The 24,585-nt window shown below is 44.9% G+C and overlaps 1 protein-coding gene across 10 annotated transcripts in view; it reads right to left on the bottom strand.

Annotated features, from left to right (window-relative positions):
- The window catches only part of AKAIN1 (A-kinase anchor inhibitor 1), a 50,999-nt gene extending 26,787 nt beyond the window's left edge, over positions 1 to 24,212 (bottom strand). For 2 of the 10 annotated variants that reach the window (XR_006338141.1, XR_006338143.1), the window contains exons 1-2: positions 22,173 to 24,212; positions 19,880 to 19,951 (exon numbers count right to left, since the gene is read on the bottom strand). Coding sequence is in view for 1 of the 10 variants with exons in the window: in XM_043888974.1 (XP_043744909.1) it covers positions 7,247 to 7,262 (16 nt within the window). In the remaining 9 variants the exon portion in view is untranslated. The other 8 variants (XR_006338142.1, XR_006338144.1, XR_006338138.1 and 5 more) reach the window with 7 other exon arrangements.
- Between the last annotated feature and the right edge of the window lie 373 nt (positions 24,213 to 24,585).

The following is a 24,585-nucleotide window of genomic DNA, read 5'->3' on the forward strand; positions in this document are numbered from 1 at the left end:
AGGCCCACACAAATATAGTCAAATAATTTTGCACAAGTTACAAAGGTAATTAAATGGAGAAACAGTGTCTTTCTAAAAAATGGATTAGAACAGTTGGATATTCATATACAAAAAAAAAACTTGACTTATAATTAATACCATATACAAAAATCAACTTTGTTGTAAGTCATGTCCGACTCTTTGGAACTCCATGAACTGCAGCACACCAGGCCTCCCTGTCCTTCACCATCTCCCGGAGTTTGCTCAGATTCACATACATTGAGTATGTGATGCCATTCAGCCATTTCATCCTTTGTCTCCCTCTTCTCCTTCTGCCCTCAATCTTTCGCAGCATCAGGGTCATTTCCAATGAGTTGGGTCTTCACGTCAGGTGGCTGAAGTATTGGCACTTCAGCTTCAGCATCAGTCCTTCCAGTGAATATTCAGGATTGATTTCCTTTCAGTTCAGTTCAGTCGCTCAGAAGTGTCCAACTCTTGCGATCCCATGGACTGCAGCACGCCAGGCTTCCCTGTCCATCACCAACTCCCGGAGCTTGCTCAGACCCATGTCCATCAAGTCAGTGATGCCATCCAACCATCTCACCCTCTGTCATCCCCTTCTCTTCCCACCTTCAATCTTTCCCAGCATCAGGGTCTTTTCTGATGAGTCAGTTCTTCACATCAGGAGGCCAACGTCTCAGAGTGTCAGCTTCAGCATCAATCCTTCCAATGAATATTCAGGACTGATTTCCTTTAGGATAGACTGGTTTGATCTCCTTGCAGTACAAGGGACTCTCAAGAGTCTTCTCCAACACCACAGTTCAAAAGCATTAATTCTTCAGTGCTCATTTTTCTTTATAGTCCAACTCTCACATCCATACATGACTACTAGAAAAACCAAAGACTTGACTAGATGGACTTTTGTTGGCAAAGTAATGTCTCTGCTTTTTAATATGCTATCTAGATTGGTCATAGCTTTTCTTCCAAGGAGCAAGCATCTTTTAATTTCATGGCTACAGTCACCATCTGTAGTGATTTTGGAGCCCAAGAATAAAGTCTGTCACTGTTTCCATTGTTTCCCCATCTATTTGCCATGAAGTGATGGGACCAGATGCCATGATCTTAGTTTTTTGAATGTTGAGTTTTAAGCCATCTTTTTCACTCTTTCACCTTCATCAAGAGGCTCTTTAGTTAGTCTTCACTTTCTGCCATAAGGGTGGTGTCATCTGCATGTCTGAGCTATTGATATTTCTTCCAGTAATCTTGATTCCAGCCTTTGCTTCATCCAGTCCAGCATTTCTTCATGTGATGTGCTCTGCATATAAGTTAAATAAGCAGGGTGACAATATACAGCCTTGATGTACTCCTTTCCCAATTTGGAACCAGTCTGTTGTTCCATGTCTGGTTCTAACTGTTGCTTCTTGACCTGCATACAGATTTCTCAAGAGGCAGGTCAGGTGGTCTGGTATGCCCATCTCTTGAAGAATTTTTCATAGTTTGTTGTGATTCATACAGTCAAAGGCTTTGGCATAGTCAATAAAGCAGAAGTAGATGTTTTTCTGAAACTCTCTTGCTTTTTCAATGATCCAACAGATGTTGGCAATTTGATCTCTGGTTCCTCTGCCTTTTCTAAATCCAGCTTGAACATCTAGAAGTTCATGGCTCATGTACTGTTGAAGCCTGGCTTGGAGAATTTCGAGTATTACTTTGCTAGTGTGTGAGATGAGGGCAATTGTGTGGTAGTTTGAACATTCTTTGGCACTGGAATGAAAACTGACTTTTCCAGTCCTGTGGCCACTGCTGAGTTTTCCAAATTTGCTGGCATATTGAGTGCAGCACTTTAACAGCATCATCTTTTAGGATTTCCTTTAGGATTGATCAACTTATTATGAAGTGAATGTTTGTTGTCCCTCCAAAATTATGATGTTGAAGCCCTAAGCTCCTATGTGATGTATTAGGAGGTGGGGCCTTGAGGAAACAATTAGGTTTACATGAAATGTTGACAGGAGGCATCTAATCCCGTGATTCAATCTAAATGTAAAATTATAAAACTTTTAGAAATTCTCCCTGACACTAGGTTAGGCAAAAAGTTCTAAGACATCATCAAAAGTAAAATCTTTAGAAGAAGCAAATTGATAAATTAGATTGCATCAAAATTTAAAATTTCTGCCCTTAAAAATGGCTAAAGTGTTAAAGGAATGAAAAGCCAAGCCACAACTAGAAGAAAAATATTTACAAATCACATATTCAACAACAGATTTATATCTAGAATATATGAAGGCCTCTGAAAATGCAACTATAAGAACACAATAATCTCCCCACAAAATGGGCAGAAGATGTGAACAGACACTTCACCAAAAGGAGATACACCTTCAACAAGGACCAGCTGTATACCACAGGGAGCTCAATACTGTATAATAACCTATATGGGAAAATAATCTGAAAAAGAGTGGGTACATATATATATGTATAACTTAATCACTGTGCTGTACCCTTGAAACGAACACATTGTAAATCAACTCTATCCCCATATAAAGTAAAAATTAACTTACAAAAAAAAGATGCACATATGGCAAATAAAATTCTGAAAAAAATTATCAAAATCATTGGCCATTAGGGAAATGCAGAATAAAATGACAATGAATACCATTACATGCCTGTTAGAAAAACAACTGGAATTCGTAAACTGCTGATGGTAATACAGAATGGTACAAGTTCTGAAGAACATATACCTACTGTAAAATCCAATAGTTCCAAGCCTAGGTATTAATATTTACCCAAGCCTAGGTATTAATATTTATAGACTCATGAAAACCTATGTTCACACATAACATATACAGAAATGTTTATCACAACTTTATTCATAATCACCAAAAATTGAAAATAACCTAAATACTCAGGCAAAGGGATAAATACCTTGTGAATCCATCCTTACAATGGAATACAGCTCAATAATAAAAAGGAATGAATTCTTGATGTAGGCAAAAATGCAGATGAATCTCATTGACATTATACTGAGTAAAAGAAGCCAATCTCAAGGGTTATACACCGTATGATTCCATTTATATGATATTCTGGAAAAAGCTAATCGGTACAAGTGGAAAATAAATCAGTGGTCACCAGAGGTTAGGGGTAGGAGAAAAAGGCTGATTACAAAAAGAGTAGCAGGAAAAGATTTTTTGATACAACGGAACTGTTCTGTGGTCATTACACCATTCTATGCATGAGTGAGAGCTGGACTGTGAAGAAAGCTGAGCGCCGAAAAATTGATGCTTTTGAACTGTGGTGCTGGAGAAGACTCTTGAGAGTCCCTTGGACTCTAAATCAGTCCATCCTAAAGGAGATCAGTCCTGGGTGTTCATTGGAAGGACTGACGCTGAAGCTGAAACTCCAATACTTTGGCCACCTCATGAGAAGAGTTGACTCATTGGAAAAGACCCTGATGCTGGGAGGGATTGGGGGCAGGGGCAGAAGGGGATGACAGAGGATGAGATGGCTAGATGGTATCACCGACTCGATGGACTTGAGTTTGAGTAAACTCCGGGAGTTGGTGATGGACAGGGAGGCCTGGCATGCTGCGATTCATGGGGTCACAAAGAGTCAGACCCGACTGAGCGACTGAACTGAACTGAACTGATGCATGAGTTATAACTCATAGAATTGTACATCTAAAAAGAGGTCAGTTTAACTGAACATAAATCTTTTAAAATAATAAATTAATAAAAGTAAAAAAAAAAAAAGCCTTTATGCCAACAGAAGAGAATTTAAGTTGGCAGACTGTAAACCTTACAGTTAAGACTGCCTGCTATATAATTTATTTATTCATGGATCTCTCAGGAATTGGCAATAGGTTTATGTAAATAAAGAAAAGCTATAACTCCCTTGTAACATGTATTTTCTTAAATACTTCTGACAGCTCTCTCTAGAACTATTTTTGCTAAATGTTTTTCAAACTAAACTTAGAAGTCAAGTGTGCATGCAAAGTGTGCATGCAAACAAAAAGTGTGCATGCAAAGTCAATTCAGTCGTGTCTGACTCTTTGTGACCCTATGGACTATAGCCCACCAGGCTCCTCTGTCCTTGGGATTTCCCAGGCAAGAATACTGAAGTGGGTTGCCATTTCCTTCTCCAGGGGATCTTCCCAACCCAAGGATCAAACCTGCATCTAATCTTGCAGGTGGATTCTTTACCACTGAGCCACCAGGGAGGCCCCTGAATGGATTAAGAAGACGGAAAAGGGTAGAACTGAATTGTCTCCCCTATATAAAGTGAAAAAACCACCCAAAGATCCTGCCCAACTTAAGCTCTGTCCCTTATAATCTGCAGGTTAACTGAAAGAAGAGAATGCAAAAATATGGTAAGAGTGAATCATAACTAGAGTTATGTAAACTTCATTCCACTGTACTCCTGGACTTAAATTGGCTTCATGAATCTCTGTCACTTTTCACCTTGCCTTTTAAGGTAAGCAGAGAAGTAGCAGGACAATTCAAAGACAGGCCAGCGTGTGCAGGCAAGGCCAGAACTAGACCTCAGGCTTCTTGTCTCCCTTTGCTAAAATCCAGAAAAGCCACCATGGGTTTTGAAGGACATAGTGCCCACTGACCCAATGAACAGCCCATTGTTAGTTTGTTATTATTTTCATCTTGAATTATCTAAGTTTTAAAATTAATTTTGGTATAATCATAGCACTTGCTTCTGTTCCCTCCCGTCATGACTGTCAGGCTGGCTTGGAGAAAGCGGTGGGGGAGTGTTTCCCTTGACTTAGTACAAAACATCTGGAGCCCCAGATTAAAGAGGTTTAGAAGAGCAGTAGTCCTAGAAATGACACTGTGATGCTGAAAATTTAGCAAGGTTAAAAAAAATAATTCATTGTCCTGATTTTCTTTCAGAATAATGTCACAGTGATCAGTAGACGAGCAGATAATTGACAAAATATTTTTATCACCCTGTCCTTATTGCCCCAAAATCGTTATGACTTTTCAAGAAAAATTCAAAATTGCAGAAATGACCCAAAAAGTGTTTCCCTATGGGTTTCCGTACATATCCTATTCAGGTCAAATTATGCCATCTCTAAGGGTTATTATAAAGAGATGGCACTAATACAAAACTTGGGGAGAAACGAAAAAATAAAGCCCTATCTACATAGTGGGCTGCTTAAGCCAAGTCAGTCCACTCCAGAAATTCCCCACCACTCATTTCACAACCTTTCACTCACAATCACGCCTTAGGAGAATCCCTGTTCAATCCCTGTTTTGGGAAGATCCCCTGGAGAAGGAAATGGCAACCCATTCCCCTATTCTTGCCTGGGGAATCCCCTGCATAGAGGCGCCTGGCAGGCTACAGTCCATGGGGTTGCAAAAGAGTCAGACATGACATAGTGACTAAACAACAAAGTTAACATCACCCAACGATCCTAACTCGACAACACCAGTCCATCTCCCACCTTAGAAGTGTAAGAACACTTCCTTTTCACTATGTCTGACCTTGGACCAAAAGGCAGCTACCCCTGAAAATGGTATAGCATTTTGTCAGGAAGATAGGCTCTGAGATATGGGGGAGGGGTGGGGATGGGGAGGAAATCAGAAAACTCCAGCTGATTATCTGGAACCACCACCATCCCAGAGGAGGTAAGCTAGAGATGACACTGCTTACCTCAGAGGGTAATTTAAAGATCAAGTGAGATAAAGACCTGAAAATGCTTTATAAAGTGTTAGTCACTCAGTCATGTAGCCCGCCAGGATCCTCTATCTACATGATTTTTCCAGGCAAGAATAAAGAAGTGGGTAGCCATTGCCTCCTCCAGGGGATCTTCCCCACCCAGGGATGGAACTGGCATCTCCTGTGTCTCCTGCACTGCAAGCAGATTCTTTACCTACTGAGCCATGGGGGAAGCCCCATAGAGCATGCGCTCTACTACTGAGCTACATCCCCACTTATAAAGCGTTAGGTAGCTTATAATCACAACAAGGAGCTGCTGTTTCCCAATTTTCCAGACCCTGGGTTGGTTGAATGTCCTTCGCTGCACAGAACCTGCCCCCCGCACCTTGAGTTATTTGGGACAGACAGCAGAAGGGCTCCGGGGCTTTTCTCGGAGCCACTGCCTGTCCTGAGTGTCCTCACTCCTGCCTCCTCGGCTGGTTGCAGGGAGGGGGGTGGGGGCAGGGTGAGGTTTCCTTTTTTCCTGTTTTTATTTGAATTTTTTGAAGGCCAGGCTCAACTCTTACCTTAAAAAAAAAAATGCATTTTACCTTTCCTCCCTAGCTAGCTGAAGTCCATGGCTACAGCGAATGCAAACCAACCTTTCAAGTTAAAGAATTACAACAAAGTTAAAGACTTTCAGGCCTCTCTCTCTTTCCCTTTCTCCTTCCCCCCATCCCCCCCCCCCCCCCCCCCCCCCCCCGCCCAGCGGTCTTCAATGATATTACTATCAGAGCCTGTCATTTAAGAGAGGGGGTGGGGGGAAAAGACGGAAGGTCGGTCCCGGAGACAGAGCTTCCTACGTTAACAATGGTCAAGTTTCCCTGCCACTCCCTAACTCGACTGACCTCAGCCGAAACACGCGCCCAAGTCCTTCCTGGGGAGGGAGGGAGGCTGGGGGCGGTGACTCAAATACACCGGCCCGCCGGTCAACCGCAGGCAAACCTGACTCTTGGCCAACTTGCAGCGACAGACAGCAGAAACGCACAGAAGTCCTTCACCGCCAGCTCCAAAAACACACTGCAACCGCCGGCGGCACCGCAGTGGCAGCCTCAGTACCAGGTCCAATTCTTTAAGGAGTACGCGTCCCTCCTCCGCCCTCTGTCCCGCTCCCCGGGCGGCACACACTTCCCCTCAGGAGGTCCCTGGTCCGTCTGCCACTTCTATGGAGGGGGAAGCGGCCCTGAAGAAGGTTCCCACCGAAGTAGCCCGAAGCCCACTACTCCGTGCCCCATCCCTCCGCCCTCCCGCTCGGATGGGCGCGCGTGCTACTGGCCAAGGTCCCCGTTCTCAAGATGCCGGAGTCCGACGGGACACGGAGGGGCAGGCGGAAAGCAGTGATGGGGCAGGACCGAGCCTGAGGTTCTCAGAGGACAGGTGGGGAGGGTCTGCTGGGAGAGGGACACTCTCTCTCCCGCGCCCCCCTCTCCCCCCGCCACGGCCCGCTCACAGACAGTAACTCCAAAACGCACAGGTGCCCCGTAAGGTAAAGGCCTTTTCTCCCTATCGCCTCTCTTCTCTCCCTTGCTCCCCTTCGGACACCTGGTGGAAAAGCAAGGTGCCGGTGTACCTGGAGCGAACACCATGATTTCCTCCAGCCGCCGCGCCCCAAGGTAAGGAGAGACAGACGGGCAGGCGGAAGGTGGGGGGCAGGCCACGGCTTGGGGGCCGGTGCAGGGCGCGCTGGGCGCGGGTCGGGCGCTCAGCACCTCGGACAGCTCCGGCCGCGCGGTCCCGGCCCCGCGCGCTCCGCCTCCACAATGCACCGCTCTGCCCGGCGCCGCGACGCGAGGAGCGGAGGCTGCTGCTCGGTCCAGCTCTCATGCCCGCGCCAGCGCGGCGCACCCGCTGCCTGGGGAGCGGCACCGCTTCCACCGAGAGGGACCGACGGATGAGGAAGAGAGAAAAGGTAAATGCCCGGCTTCCCGGCAGGGGGCAGCTAATTGCTTCTAATTACCTGCTGTCTCTCGCCCCCCCGTGGATGTTGAACTGACATTTAGGATGAGTTTGCCCTTTAAAAAAAAAATACACACACACACACACACACACACATATATAAACTCAAAAAGCTTTACTCTAGAGGCTGACTCGAGTTCTCCGAGTTGGGTTGGCTCAGCAGAGGGGTGGGACCCCACTATTCGGTTAAGGGGTCCTTGGAGTCATGGCTCCGCTCTCGCCCCCAAGTCCCTACCTAACATCAGAAAGGATGCTGGAGGGAAGAACAAGTTGAGGATGGAGCGTGGGAGGAGGGCATCACATCAGGTCCCCTGCTCCCAGGCTGCTCTGAAAGCTCTGAGCTTGGACACCCTCAAGGTCATCCTGTGAGAGACAGCAGGGCTGTCCATAGCAGGGGAAAGAGGCCTCGGTGAGGCAGGTCTCCTCCACCAACACACACACACACCCTGTGGAAGGTGGGGCCAACAGAGTTCCCTCCAGGTGTGAGAACAGCCCTGAGACCAATCAAGAAACATCAGTGCTTTCCCTGCCTTTATCCAAATGAACGCCCAGCCGGGTGTACACCCAGTGTACATAGTATGAAGTTACCCAGACGTGGCCCCCATGCTCACTTTGAGCTTCTAATACACTGTTATTTTAAAACATTTTCTCCTTCTGCCAAGAAATGCTTGTGTGGTGTGGACAGCCCACACTAGATACTACCCAGCTTGAAACAAATCCATCTGGGTTACAACCCCTGAGCTAGGGTGACATAAGGGTCCTCTATACTCAAAGCGAACGTCAGTGACTCTAGGTTTTAGCCTGTTTTTGCAGCTGAGTGGAGTTTTCCAAGAACGAAGGGTGATCCAGGTCATCACCATTGTTTCACTGGGGTTTCTTCACTTGCATCTCTCCCTGGAAAATGTAGCTTTTCTGAAAACACCAGATTTCTTACTAATTTGGTTGGTGGCCATAAGCTCTACACTCTTTTGGCAAATAGTAAGCATTCAAATGGCCTTACTGGCACTAGTTTTGTTCAAAGCCATCTGATAGATTGCAAATGCAAATAGTTTTACAGCTCTTGGACTACAGTTTGCATGGAGGCATATGGGCAGTCTGAGCAGAAAACAATCAGTACTGCTCTTAGCACCTGGCTCAACGCAGCCTTGAACAGATGGGGCTTGCCTCAGCAGCAACAAGACGCAAGTCAGCTGATGGGCAGGATGAAGGGTGTGTATATGCAGGATGCAGTCTTCCCACTTCCTGGGTTATACCAGAAATGTGAAACCAATGATGCTTCACTCTCTCTGCTTTATTACTGACAGAAGTGCAAGACAGTATTTGAAATACTCATTAAACAACTGAAAGACCTTTCTTTTAATATGCTCAAAAGGTCTCTCTTTTATAAGCTTAAATTTTAATGAGTTTATTCCCTTAGTGCATAAACAATTTACTCTTTACAAAGTTCAAGAAAAAGCAATGGAGTGTAGGAAAATAAAAAAGGCTTGGGAATCAGTCCGCCTCAAATAGAACATCTTCACTGTTTACTAGCTGTGTGACCTCAGATAAGTGTTAACTGTATTATCTGCAATAGAAGGATTACAGTATCTTGAATGTTTGTTGTGAAGATTGGTGGTGGTGGTGAAGTCGATAAGTCCTATCTGACTCTTGGGACCCCCAATGGACTGTAGCCTGATAGGCTCCTCTGTCCAGGGGATTTTCCAGGCAAGAATACTGGAGTGGATTGCCATTTCCTTCTCCAGGAGATCTTTCCGACCCAGGAGTTGAACCTGGGTCTCCTACATTGCAGGCAGATTTGTGAAGATTAAATGTGATAATGGATTAATGGATTTATTAAGAGGACCAGTGGTTTAGTCACTAAGTCGTGTCCAACAACCCCAGGACTGTAGCCCGCCAGGCTCCTCTGTCCATGGGATTTTACAGGCAAGAATACTGGAGTGGGTTGCCATTTCTGTCTCCAGGAAAAAATAATGGAGGGTAGGAAAAGAAAAAAAGGCTTGGTAACCAGTCCACCTGAAGTATTAAACACATTCCAGGAAATTACTGGGAGTGGAGGACACCCTGAAAGTGAAAGTGAAAGTCACTCAGTCGTTTCTGACTCTTTGCGATCCTGTGGACTATACAGTCCATGGAATTCTCCAGGCCAGAATACTGGAGTGGATAGCCTTTCCCTTCTCCAGGGGATCTTCCCAGCCAAGGGATTGAACAGGGGTCTCCTGCATTGCAGGTGGATTCTTTACTAACTGAGCTAATGAGGGAGGACACCCTATAGGAATGCAAACTAAATATGTTAGATATTCTCCTAACCTGTAATTCTCCAACCTGACTGTGCATGTGAATCCCATGGAGATCTTGTCAAAATGCAGATGATAACTCAGGAGACTGCAGGTGGGCCTGAGATTCTGCATTTCTAACAAGCTCCCTAGTGATGTCCACGCTGTAGGTGCTGCTGGTCCGTGGGCTACATTTTAAGTAGCAAGATGTTGATGTATTAGCATTTAAAAAGAAATTACTTCTAGCACCTCTTTTTGAATATTTAGAAACACACCCTTCATCCTGCCCATCAGCTGACTTGCCTCTTGTTGATGCTGAGGCAGGCCCCGTCTGGTCAAGCCCGTGTCCCTTTTCAGTCAGTCCCAATCCACCTCTGCATGTCCCCAAGTCCCTGATCTGCTTTCTGTCACTATAGCTTTTCCAGTTTTTTCTAGAATTTCATATCAATGGAATCCTATAGTGTATACTCTGTGGTGTCTGGTTTACCTTGCTCCTTACATTGTTGAAATTTACCAACGTTGTACCTCTACTTGCCACAACAGTGGCAGCTCAATAGTGTTGATGGGCTTCGAGGATGTTTTAGCTTCTGGCTATGATGAATAAAGCTATTGTCAATGTTCTGCATAAGTCTGGGTGTGGATCATGTGCCCAGTCACTCTGTTCTCTATGATAATCACCTAGGATAGAATGCCTGGGTCTTAGGGTAAGTATCAGCTTAATGTTATAAGAAATGATCAAACTGTTTCCCAGGGTGGCTGTTAACACTTTCCATTCCCACCAGAGTTCTAGTTGCTCCTCGTCTTATATCTCATCAACACCTTGCACTGTCTGTCCTTGTACTTTTCCACCTTCTGCAGGGTGTGTAATGAAACCTCACTATGGTTTGAAAGTGCAGCTAAGAATGCACTAGCCAATGGGATCCAAGTGGTAAAGAAATTAAGCCAGGGGGAACCCTCCAAGGAGGAGAATAAGAGGTCGTTCTGGATTAGGAGCTGTGAGGTTGAAAGACGAGCTTCCCAAGAGCAAAGGAAGATAGCTGCCAGAACTGAAGGCAGGATTTCTTGGTTTAAGGTGGAGACCTGAAGGACAGCAAGGTCTCGAGAGCACCTGCTTAAGTGACTGCAGAACAATCCCCAGGGAGGAAGTGAAAGAACCCAGAGACTGAAGTGAGGGACACAGAGGTCACTCTGGAAGGCTGGTGGACAAAGATGAGGAGGTAATAGGCCTCACAGGTTGGCTTCCATCAGTGGATGTTGGGCAGGGGCATGGATAGTTAGAACTACTGAGAAGTTGCCAGATAAATCTAAGGAGAAAACAGTTACAAGGTCTTTGAATAAGCCAATAATGCATAACTAGCATGTTAACAGGCTTCTCCGGGGTGGCTCACGAGGTAAAGAATTCACCTGAAGTACTTCCTTAGTGGCTCAGACAGTAAAGAACGTGCCTGCTCCAGGGTTCAATCCCTGGGCAGGGAAGATCCCCTGGAGAAGGAAATGGCAACCCACTCTAGTATTCTTGCCTGGAGAATTCCATGGACAGAGGAGCCTGGCAGGCTACAGTCCATGGGGCCGCAAAGAGTGGGACACAACTGAATGACTAATACTTTCACTTTCTTTCGTGGTAATTGATTTTTACACCAGTTTAAGTAACAACAGTAGACCTTCGGCTAGATCTTACTGCTTCAGAGAGAGACTGACATGAGTTCAGAAAATAAACAATCCCTTTCCTAGCATCTGAATGTTAAAATAAGCGCTTGAAATGCAGAACAGGGGCTAAAAGTCTTGAAAGCTGAGGCTTTCAATCAATTGCCAGAGCAGAGGGGAAAGGTTTTGAGTCCCAGCCTCAAGGTTAAGTTTGTAATATAAATAGAGTTGGAATGAAAAGCAGGAAAAAAGCATAGCCAGTTTTGCATTTGTTTTATTTTGTTTGAAAACTCATTCAAACCCCAAAGGAAATATTTTGCATTTATTTTGCTTGAAATCTCCTTTGGGGCTTGGAGGCAAGGTTTTTGTTGTTGTTTTTTTTTAACAAGGATAGATAAGAAACTATAGATTTCGCAAGGTCTCCAAACAAAGGGACTGTGTCTCGGCCTGCTCCCAGCCCTGGTCAATCCGTGGAGAGGTGGGGCCTGTCAACTGCAAACTGGCATTTGCTATGCTTGCCATCTGCCTCTACAAGGATTAAATCATGTGCTGCCTCAGCTGCTGACCCTCAACACTCCTTGAAGGAAGTGAGGGTGGAGAACAGAAATGAGGCACTCTGCGCTCAGGGGAAAAACTGGCAGGACAGGTCTTCAGATGTTCTCAGGAGCTGATTTTATGAACTCAATTCTTGTATCTCCTCGAATCTGTAAAAGCACTAAAATCCTTCATGGTGATGACTGTTCCTCGTAACTAGCAAAGGCTTCATGAGACGTCATGAGAAACTTTTTGGCAAAATACGTGCTTGATTGCATGTATTTCCCTCTTTACCAAAATCACATCTATACTGACCTTCCCCCCTGCCCCTCTGGAGCAGTTTCTCAGAGCTATCTGAGGCTGTCGTCCAGGCTGCAGTCTTCATATTACCCCAAATAAAACTTAACTCTCATGTTGCGCATTTTTTTTCAGCCAGCAGGCCTCAAGGGGAAATGACTTGAGAACCCAGATGAACTTGGAAAAATCCCAAGATCTTCATCTGACTTCCAAGGGTTCATAGCTCAAAAAGTTCTCCAGCCTCTTGAAAATTTCCAGGCTGAGGCTAGAGGGATAATGTACAGATGGCGAAGTGAATGGTCAGGCAGGTGAGCTTCAGGGTCACCTTCTAGGCCCCTTCCAGCCCTAGAGAACACTCACACACACAGAAGGGCTTGGACACATAGGGACAGGTCTCAGGCTCCATCTCAAGATGGGTCTTCAGGTCAGAATAAGGAAGGCTCCAGAGGGACCAGAGGCCATGCAGAGACACGGGCATCTAAGACACTGGACCAGAGATAAGTCTCAGAAGCAAAGGACAGACAAAGTCATGTCTCAGTAACTGCCTAGGCAGAGCCTGCTTGCTCAGTCGCTCAGTCATGTCAGATTCTTTCCAGCCCTTTGGACTCTAGCCCGCCAGGCTCCTCTGTCCATGGGAGAATACTGGAGTGGGTTGCCATTTCTTTCTCCAGGGGATCTCCCGTGTCTCCTGCATTGAAGGAGGGTTCTTTACCTACTGAGCCATCAGGGAAGCTACGCCAAAGGCAGAGCAAGTACCTGCAAACTGGACACCCCACCCTCACCCCCTCCCCTTGAGTTTAGACACAGCCTCAGAAGCAACGTCCACAGTGGAGATCCTATGTTAGCTATTTAAAAATCCAGAACTTTACTCAGAAATTTCTGAATAATCATTTTGACTGAGCCTGCCTAGAAGTAACTAGATTAAGTTTTCTGCTATCAGACAATGATAAAAAGATTGGCTCTCAGTTATTTAATGGAGAAGGAAATGGCAACGCACTCCAGTATTCTTGCCTGGAGAATCCCAGGGACGGGGGAGCCTGGTGGACTGCCGTCTATGGGGTCGCACAGAGTCGGACACGACGGAAGTGACTTAGCAGCAGCAGCAGCAGTTATTTAAAAGAAAAAAAAAAAACAACCTTTGTTCCCCATCTGAGGTTTGTGACTCTCTAGCACCCACACTAAATGCTTTTTTCCAGTGCTTGTTTAGGACATGCACACGGAGGTTTTGGCCACCTGAGATGCTCTTCCTTCCATCCCACACACACCCGTCTCTTTCTCATCCAAGTCCAAGTTTAGGTATCACTCCTGGAGAGGTTTTTCCTGTCTAACTAATCTTGGTATGTGTAACCACCAACTACTATCTCACACACACACACATAAATATACACACCGTTTATTTGCTATAGTGTTACAATGGTATCACCATAGGGCCAGAACCTGTGCCTGTTTAATTATCCCAAAGCTCACACTGCTCAGCATGGTCTCAGTTCTACCTCAACCATTTGAGAAACACAGTTGAATGACTATGCCAAGTTCTAGGCTAAATTCTTTGCCTGAATGTGTCTCATTTAATCCTGAGATAGATGCTGTTATTGCTCTCATTCTAAAAGCAAGGCAAATGAGGTACAGAGAGGGTAAGTAGGTTTGCAAAGGTCACACAGCCAGTAAATGGTAGGGCCAGAATTTAAACTCAAGTAAGAAGGATTAAAAAAAAAAAAAAACTAAATTAAGAACAACTGCAGAGCATGACATTTTCTCTTTTCACAAACACAGAAGGCAGTAGCTGGGCCTCAGTGTTCTTGTGCACTAGGAGGACTGTGACCAATGGACCCTCCCAAAGGCCAGGACACTGGAATGTGGGCCAACACAATCTCCTCCTTCTTGGACGGGGTCAGGGGCCATTTTCAACCCAAGGGTATAGTTTGTTGATGACAAACTATAGTAGAGGTTTCAGATGGCCCCTGCCATCTATGTGGGGACAACCACACAGACGAAGATGCGATAGGGGTGGATCTGATTCGAGGAGATTTGCGGATAGCTTAAAAACCAAACCATTGGAAAATCTTTTTTTGTCTTTAATTACTATACTGCAGCAGCCATCCTTGTTCCAATTCCAAAGCTCAGAACTGTCTTGAATGAGGTGACAGGTGGGCTGAGGTAGGAGATCTTAGACTCACTTTATTTGAAACTTTATCCATCATCCTTATCCCAAATAAATATCCTCCTGTGTTCTCACTCTCTCAAATAGAGGCAGCATCTTTCATCTACACTGGAAGTCAAGTGATCCTTTACTTGCCTGACTTTACTTTCTAAGTATTTCTTAATTTACCGGCTACTTTTTTTTTTTTAATTGGCTATTTTTGGCTGCGCTGAATCTTCACTGCTTTCTGCTCGAGCTAGCTCTAGCTGCTGCGAGTGGAAGCTACTCCCTAGTGGCAGAGCCCGGCCGTCATTGCGGTGGCTGCCCTTGTTACGGAATGCAGGCTCTGAGCTCAGGCTCAGCAGTTGCGTCCCATGGGCTTAGTTGATCTGCCCTTTCAAATGGTATGGGAAAATAATGTTTAAGGTTATCAATTAAGCTGCATACCTCAAACACTGGAAGTCAACTATACTTCAGTTAAGATATTTTTTGAAGATTGTTCACTAACTATTCATCTGACACATACTTGCTTAACACCTATGAAACACAAAGCAGAGGGTTAGTCACTGTGGAAGGTATAAAAATAAGATAGGATCCCTGCCCTCAAGAAGGCTCTGTTCTAGGGACTGCCCTGGCGGTCCAGTGGTCAAGACGCCATGCTTCAAATGCAGGGGGCGCAGGTTCAATCCCTAGTTGGGGACTAAGATCCCACGTGCTGCATGGCATGGTCCAAAAAAGGGGGAAAAAAGGAAGAAGGTTCTGTTCTAATAAAGGAGAAAGACCAACATATAAACAATGATATTGCAAGCCAGAATAGGATTAAATGCCAAGTAAAAATGTAAAGAAAAACCAAAGAATTCAAACAATGGACAGATTACCTCCAACTTTACAGAAATGAGGTTTTTCTCAAAATAAGTTTTATATAAGTTAAAATTAGAGACTCACAGGCCAAAAAAATAAGTGTAGGACTTCCCTGTGGTCCTGTGGTTAAGACTCCATGCTTCTACTGCAGGGGGCATGAGTTCAGTCCCTAGTCAGGGAAATTCCACGTGCCATGTAGTATGGCCAAAAAGAAAAAAAAAAGAGCAACAAAGAAAAAAATGTGTAAAGGTAAAGTTTAATGGGCAAATACCCACAGACATCTGAGCCTCTGTCCACGGAAAAGCATTCATTTGACCCAGGTCTGATATTTGAGATTTTAAATGAGCAGCCATGTTAACACAGAGGGAAGATATACACACTGCCAGTATCTTCACATATATTTACATCTGAACAAAATAATGTTGTTGCCCACTTAATCTGTATGTACCCCACACATATGCATATACATACACAATGTGTGTGTTATATGACCAAAACTGCCCTGCGATGCAGACACTTGGAGTTCACACTTACACTTCTCATAAACCTCGGAAAGGATGGTGTCCATTACCATAAATCCTGCTCTTTCTCTATCTCTGTCTCCCGCCTTCCTTCTCTCCCTCTCTGTGTCCATGCCTGCACACTTGGTCATGTCCGACTCTTTGTGACCCCATGGACTGTAGTCCACCAGGCTCCTCTGTCCATCAGATTTCCTAGCCAAGAATACTGAAGTGGGTTGCCATTTCCTCCTCCAGAGGATCTTCCTGACCCAGGGATCAAACCTGCATCTCCTGTGTCTCCTGCTTGAAGGAGGGTTCTTTACCACTGAGCCACCAGGGAAGCCCCTCTCTCCCTTTCTGCTGCACCCTTATTTCTCCCTACAAGAAGTAACTTTTTTGAGTGGTAAGTCAAGGAGAGAACCTGATACTTGCTGACTGACCCTGCTTCCTCCCTCGGCCTCTGAGGAGCAGGGAGCCTGCAGAAAGTCTGTGTCTTCCTCGTTCCCCATGTGATCGCACCCTCAGGGACGATGCTGGAAGACCTGCAGTGTTCCGCACTCCTGTGACTGTGGTGGGTGCAATGACCTCATTTGGGAACTCAGTATCACAGAGCCGGCTGGCCTGCTCCTCTAATCTACATTTTCCAGTATCAGACTGACCACTAATAAAACAATGTTTTAATCTATCCCGGCCTGACTCCTTCGCCGCATCTGCTAATGGGTTCGAAACTGCATCCAGCAAGAAGTTTATCAGAGCCCTCCCAAAGCCAGTGTCTAGGAGCACAAATCCAGGCTCCGGTGATCTGTAAGAACTCTTCCAACTCCACAATGAAGCCTGAGACTTCCACGCCTGCCTGCCAGCTGGAGGCAGCTGAGATGGAGACAGAACATCATAGACTCATAGATTCTAGAAGTGGAAGGAAAATAAGATCATCTGTTCACAGCTTTTCTGTGAGAAATCCAAAACTCAGAGAGAGAGGCTCACATGGTTCCAACGGAACCAGGACTGTGACCCAGGCCCCCTGACTCCCACCCAATCCAGAGAGACCTGCATCTCAGGAAAACCTCAGTATCAATCCCACTCATTCCTGCAGAAGAAACAAAACAAAACAGAGTGAATGTTTTCCAGAATGTTTTTCTCCTAATGATCCCTACTTTCCCCACATGTTTATGCTGACTCACGGCATAGCAAAAAAAACAAGTGGAAGATAACGTCCCTCTTACATACTTCTCTCTCGGTGGTTTTGGAAATCACAGAAAAAGCCTGTGATTTCCTGTAATCACCTGGGTAACTGAAGACATGTCGGCCGATGATTCATGATCACCAACCTCAAAAGCACCCTTGACGTTGTTTCCTTGGTCGCTGATCTTCTCACCCTTCTACCTGCTCTAAACCACAGACAGACACCTCCTGCACACAAAGGTGGTCTTTCCTCCATCTCAGGGACACTTAAGACCTCAGGCCACAGCGACGTCTCCTCCCATGTCTACCTGGACAAACCCAGCTGTACATGAGCCCAGATCCTCCTCCAGTTATAGCTGGTCCATACCCTTCGACCCACCTTCTGGCCACTCTTCCCATTGTCCTCCCACCTGCCCAGGTGAAAGGCCACCATCCATCCTCTCTGCCGTCTCCTGTGTGCTCTGCAGGTCCCTCTCACGTGGATCCTGCCCAGCAACATTTCAGCTCAAATCTCTTCCAACAAAAACAGAAAATGTTCTCTCTCAAGGCCACTCCCACCTTCACTGTGACCACATTCAGGGCCAGACCAGATTGCTCAGTGGACTGAGTACTCAGGTACCCTCTCCCACGTGTAAAGTCAACATTAAAACAACGAACAGAAGGCCCAACAGAACTATGAGCTGTTGGCAATGACTCCTTTAGTTCATTGTTTCAAATTGTCAAGTACTAAATTCTTGCATATTTGTTTTGCTATGAGCTTTGCCTTGAGCACACACTCAATCTGCTAAATGGGTGATCCAGAATTTTTATATTCACAACCAAACTAATTGGATTTTCTATAACTTGCTGTCATTTCCTTATCTCTCCTCTCTCCATTACATCAATCTGGCTTCTGCCCTAATCACTCCACCATGAGCTCTATTGCCAAGGTCTTCCCTGACTTCCAAGTATCTCACGGGTGTCTCTCACTCCACGGGTGTCTCTTAACTCCAGCTCTCAGGAGACTTTGACTTGATCAATCTCTCACTTTCCTTTTGGAACCACTCTTTTTTTCTTGGCTTTGTGATTCTGTGATTTTCCTTCCTTCTCTGGCTCCTCCCTCCTCTCTGAGGCTTTAAAAGTTAGGGAACCTAAGTTCCTAAGGGACCTAAGCTCCTCCTGGATCCTCTTCTGTTTTTACTTTACAGGTTTTCTCTAGGGAACCCCATCCAGTTCTATGGTTTTATTTATCACGAACTTTTAGAATTTTACAATTGATCATTCAAAACAGAGCATTTTTAACAGTAAAGGTGGGGTACTACTAGCAATTATGCCCAGACTGTTCAGGGCCAACTTGGATACATGGTCACCCTATCTCTATGCCAATGAGTCCCAAATGCATTGCCCCAGTGAAGACCTTTCCTCTAAGCTCCAGACTTATAGACCGACTTGCCTACTCACAATATGCACTTGGATTCATTCAGTCTCACTTTTAACAAACACTGAGACTTTTACAGGTCGAGCACAGTCCTTGATGACATGACAGGGAACCAAGCTGACAAGCTGACAAGGCTCCTCTCCTCATTACACTTACATTCTCGTTGGGGAGGGAGGAACAAAAGCACAAACATATAGAAATGTATTTTTCACCAGGATGAATGGTTGCTGTGGAGAAAAATTAAGTGGGAGAAGGGAATAGGGAGCGAGTGCTGGGAAGAAGTTGGAAATTTTAAATAGTAGTGATCAGGTAAGCCCTCACTGAGCAGATGACCTAACCCAGTCTCCCCTGCAGTCAGGCATGACAAGGTGACTGATTTGGGGTCAAAGGAATGAGTGCCAAGGATGAGCACCACTTCCGGTCCATCCTCAGTTCTCTCCCCCATCAGCTGGACATCAGCGCACACCAGGGATGAAAGAAGAGCTGCTCTGAGCCTGGGTCCCTGGAAACAAGGCTCACACCTTCTCTGCACTGACTGGACTTTGCATGAGTAAGAAATAAACATCTATTTGGGTAAGCCACTAAAATTTTGGAATTTACCCAGCAGCTAGGGTCAACTAACAGAACAGTGATGCTATTAGCCCAGTTAGAGATTCTGCAACAGAAGCTGATGCAGAGATAGGGATTTTAACTTAGATTTCATTTTATCCTTTTGACACACGGAAGCAGTTGAGAATAGTGGTCCAGAGGTGAGAAGAGAGCTGGAGGCAAAGATCTGGAAGTTTTGGAATACAGAGGAGTGTAGTCTTATCCTGATTTTAATAACAAACGGAGAGGGTGCAGAGGAGGAAAAGACAAAGACCCAAGATGAAGAGCATCAGCATTTCAATGAATGCATTATAAAGAGGGGCCGGAAGTAAGAGAACATTTTCTCAAAATTTTTCATGATTGGTATTTTTTACAATAAACCCAAATAGTTGGTCTTAAAATTCTGTCCTTTAAAGGACCACTTAACCTCATTAAACTGAGAGTCACAGAAGCCATATTATTGCCTCCGCTATTAAAATCTAGAGTTCAGAACATTCTTTAATGCTTTGTTTCCCACACTGAAAGCTCCAAAAATTCAATTAAACCATCCTTCCCACCCAAAATGCCAAAATTCATTTAAACACTGTATCCAGCTCTGCAACCAACAAATGGCCTCTGATAAATCCTCTGACATTTACAATCTCTTTGGTAAAGACACTGTCTTACGTGTATCATCAACATTCTAATTTTTGATTGCTTCCAAAATGTGTGCACATGCATTACTCATCTGATTCCCCTACAAATCTGTAAAGATTGGTGTCTATAGCTGGGGCTCCAGACACACTGACAAATGATCAAGACAGACTGTTACCTTAGTATGGCGCCCACATCAAAGCAAAGCGCATTCATTCCAGGAGGCAGGAAGACTGTCTCCTGAGGATATCTGCAAGAGAAATATAACCACTTAAAATGCTATTTCAATTCCATACGTGATCCATTCATCAAGCCTGTATAGTTTATGAGTCTCACAAGTCTTTTTAATGTGCTATCTGGGGACAGCTCACTCCCTGACTCACACTTTGAGTCACTGTAAACGATGGCCCAAAGAGAGTGAACAAGTGATGAAGGTACATGCTGGAAATAAAAACAACCATTTATTTGCTGGTCACACTGTCCTTTGTTATAACTTCTTTTAGCAGTTTGAAATATATTCTGAGTAACCCCACCCAGACAGGGACATGGTTCTGCATTTACTTGCCTAAAGGAAGTTAACTGTTTTGAAATATTCCTGATGTCACTTCTTTTCTAAAAGATTTGTGAGTCAAATAAAAAATAACTTTGAGATGAGTTCTACAAATGCCCATGTTTGCCTGGGCCACTTCTTTGAATGTCTTCAATGTTTATTCTAAAATGACTAAACGTACATGTAGCTGATTTTATGTGTCAACCTGGCAAGACGATGGTGACTAATTGTTTGGTCAAAGATTGGTCTACATGTTGCTCTGAAGGTGTGTTTTTTTTTTTTTTGGATGTGACTGACATTTAGAATTATTGACCTTAAAGTGAGCAGTTACTCTCCATGACTTGGGTGGGCCCCACTCAATCAGTTGAAGGCCTTAAGCGCAAACACTGAAGTTTTCCCAGAGAATTCTGCCTGAGCTTCAACTTTACATCTCACCAGGTGGTGCTAGTGATAAAGAATCCTCCTGCCAATGCAGGGGACTTAAGTGATGCAGGTTCGACCCCTGGGTTGGAAAGATCCCGTGGAGTAGACAATGGCAACTCACTCCAGTATTCTTGCCTAGAAAACTCCATGGAAAGAGGAGTCTGGTGGGCTACAGTTCATGGGGCTGCAAAAAACTGGACACCACACACACACAGAACCCTGTGCAAAAAGTAGGTGTGTACCATCATTCGATATATTTTCAAACCTTTTAATACATCTTGAGACTGCATAGAACCACACACACACAGACACACAAATTCATGGGCCTCGTTCTTGTTTGTAAAAAGTAGTTTTATTTTGGTAGGAAATACACTTGAAAGATATTTTCCTATAGAATATATCCACGAATGTACCCTTGATTAAAGAAGAATTATAAATGACTAAAAGAAGAATGTATTAGTCAGTGTTCTTCAGAAAAACAAAACCACCCTTCTGACCTCTTTTAACCTTAAGTGCCTCCCTAAATGCCTTATTTCCAAATACAGTCACACTGAGAATTAGAACTTCAATATATGAATTTTGAAGGGACCCAATTAGGTCCATAACACACTTTAAGAAACTTGATAAAGAAGAGCAAATTAAACCCAAAACTAGTTGAACAAAGTAAATAATAAAGATTAAAACAGAAATAAGTGAAATAGATAACAGAAAAACAATAGATTCCATGAAATCAAATGTCTTGTTCTTAGGGGGTAAAAAATCAACAAAATTGACAAACTTTAGCTAGACTGAGGGAAAAAAATATGTAAATAACTAAAATCAGAAACGAAAATGACAATGCAACCAACTTTATATAAAAGAATGCCATGAATAATTGTTCACCAATATATTAAACAAAACTGAAAAATGTCCTAGAAACACACAAATCACCAAAACTGACTCAAGAAGGAACAGAAAACTGGCTAAACTGAACCAGATGGAACGTGTTCCTTTCATTCATACAGAGACGGCGTTAATCTCGACATGGTCCCTTTCAATCTACAGACCCTGCGCCACCTGAAGTTCAAGCTCATCTTCAAACACCTAGCACTCGGGAAGCTTCCGCCAACGACCCACCCGACTTTATAGCCAGAGTAAGTGTGTCAACTCTGAGTTACTTGTGTCCTCAGGAAAACAAAAACACAAACCTACCAAAGAACCAGCAAGGGCTTCATAGAGCCGGGAAGCTAGGATGCGATAGGCTAAGGCGTCAGGCACCTGGGAGGCTGGAAGCCTCCTGGCAGGTTGGAAGCCCCAAGGGACGGCCTATTCTGCAAGCAGGGGTGGGGTGGGGGCGGGATTTATTAGAACTGCCTCCTCCTGGCTGTGAGGTCTTGGGCGTAACATGTTAACATCCAGGAATGTGGAACTTCAAAATACTTGGAAGACGGCATGATACCTCGGCAGGGGCCGGCGAACCCGCAGCCTCCCACGGATGCGCGGCTTCCCCTTTAAGCACCTGCCCGCGGAGGGAGCCCCCCGGAAGTCGCTGCACGCTGCCACGAAGTCAGATTCCTCCGCCGAGCGCGGCGTCAGGTCCCGCGTTTCGGCCGCCAGTTACCCTATGTTTCCTCTCTTCCCCGCCGCCCTCCGGCGCCAGGACTCTCGGCTCGCCGCTTCTGCGGCCAATAATGCTGGCGACCCTGCCCACGGGCGCTTGCTCGGGCCTTGGCCCGGCCTGGACCGCGGAGGCCAGACGCGCCGCCGCCGTGACCCGCCCCCGAGCGACACGCACTTCCGGCGGCGGCGCGGCGGCACGGGGGGAACTGGCGGGCGGTGATGGAGGCGCTGGCGGTCCTGATGCAGGACGTCCTGGGCCTGAACCACGCGCTGCGCAGGGATAAAGGCGCGCTCATGGAGCAGGTTCGGCGGCTGCTGTGCAAGAAGGCAGACCTGCTGTCCCAGGCATGCCCGCCCGCCTGCCCCGTGGCTTTTCCCGAGACTTTCCGAGTCTGCGAAGGCTGCTGCAGACCGCCCTGGACGATCTGGGCCACCTAGGAAGTGTCCGAGCTTGTCACACCCCCGGGGACACCGATGGAGAGCTGAAACCCTGAGACGAATGCCAGGGTTCGCGTGCCTGGCGACCAAATATTGGCCCTTGTACCCTAGGAATCTGTTTTCCACATACTTTGTTTCTGTTCTGAAACCACAACAGTTTCAGAGATTGTGCCTTTTAGTCGGAGAAGTCCAGGCGCTGGACAATACATTTGAAAAGTACTTCCTTTTAAAATGTAAATATGTATCTTACGTACTTGGGGTTACAGGAGATACAGATGAGTAAGACCAAGTGTATCTCCACAGGAACACAGTTGTAAGAAAAAAATTCTAAGTGAATGTTCTGATGTCGTGTGTAAAGAATGGCATATTGGATTCTTGTTTTATGGCCTTTTTTAACTTTTCACCTCATGGTTTTGAAATACATGTTAATATGACTGGAAGCCAACACAATACTGTAAAACAATCATTCTCCAGTTAAAAGTAAATTTAAAAAATTAAGTACGTGTTAAAAACGTGCATCTTACAAGGAGGCAGAAGAGTCAACTTGAGTAATTTTTATGTTTGCTCCTTAATAAGCAAAGATGGTATTTTTTCAAGATGGGTGCAACTAATCGCAAAAAGGATGGGGGGGGGCATGCATTCTTTAAGCTGTAGCCACTTGATTCTCCTATGTTAGATGACTTGGCTCCCTCTTTATGTAAATTACTTGATAGCTTTGGCCTCAGTTTTTCTTCTGTTATTAAAGGCATAACTTGATCATTAGAGTTTAGTTCAGATTTCTCTTACGGAGCCAAATAAGGGGAAGAAAAAGAAAGATCGGAGCCCTCCTTTTAAAGAAAGGAGTTCTTGAAATCCTTTAGGCATCAAAGTCTGTACTACCTTCCCTTAAATGTCCATGAATTTTGTCATTCCGGTGGTCAGTATAGTCTCACTGAAATAGCTTAAATTCCTAGTTAAGATAGTTTGTATTAAGAAAAACTCATCTCTTGCCACCTTGGTGAACAGTTTACATACATAAGGACTGTAGTAAAAACCTCTGGTTATATTTTTGCATGATTTGATTAAAGACAGGTTATGAAAATTAAAATACAACACAAATGAACATATCTACGAAAGATTCAGACACGGGGAACAGACTTGTTGCCAAGGTGTGTGGGGGGGTGAGTTGGGGAGGGAAGGATTGGGAGTTCGGGATTAGTACATGCAAACTGGTGTATAGGGAATGGATAAACAACAAGGTCCTACTGTACAGCACAAGGAACTTTTAATGGGTTCAGTATCTTGTGATAAACCACAATGGAAAATTATATGAAAAGGGTCACTTTGCTATACTGAACAAATTAACACAAACTGTACAATTGTACACTACAATACAATTACTGTAAATCAACCACAATAAAGTAAATTTTAAAAAATAGTAAAATGGGGCTTTCCTGGTGGCTCAGTGGTGAAGAACCCACGGGCCAATGCAGGAGACACGGGTTTGATCCTTGGTCTGAGAAGATCTCACGTGATGCGGAGCAGCTAAGCCCATGTGTCACAACTACTGAGCCCGCTCACCCTAGAGCTCATGCTCTGCGACAAGGAGCCACTGCGATGAGAAGCCCATGCACTGCGACCCGAAAGTAGCCCCTGCTCACTGCAACCAGAGAAAGCCAGCAGGCAGCAATGAAGACCCAGTGCAGCCATAAATAAATAATTTTTAAAAGTCAGGTGAACTTAAGGGTTCATGTTGGGGTGGGGGGTGGTGCACAAGTGTGTTATTTTCTTTTGAGTTTGGTTTATGTGGCTTTATTGGGCATTTTATAATTTTCCAGAAAATCAGGCAACTGTTCATCTATTCAACTAGAGAGTGCACCTAGAGCAGATGAGCA

This window comes from Cervus elaphus, chromosome 27 (genome assembly GCF_910594005.1).
Source record: "Cervus elaphus chromosome 27, mCerEla1.1, whole genome shotgun sequence".
NCBI classification, from domain to species: domain Eukaryota; kingdom Metazoa; phylum Chordata; class Mammalia; order Artiodactyla; family Cervidae; genus Cervus; species Cervus elaphus.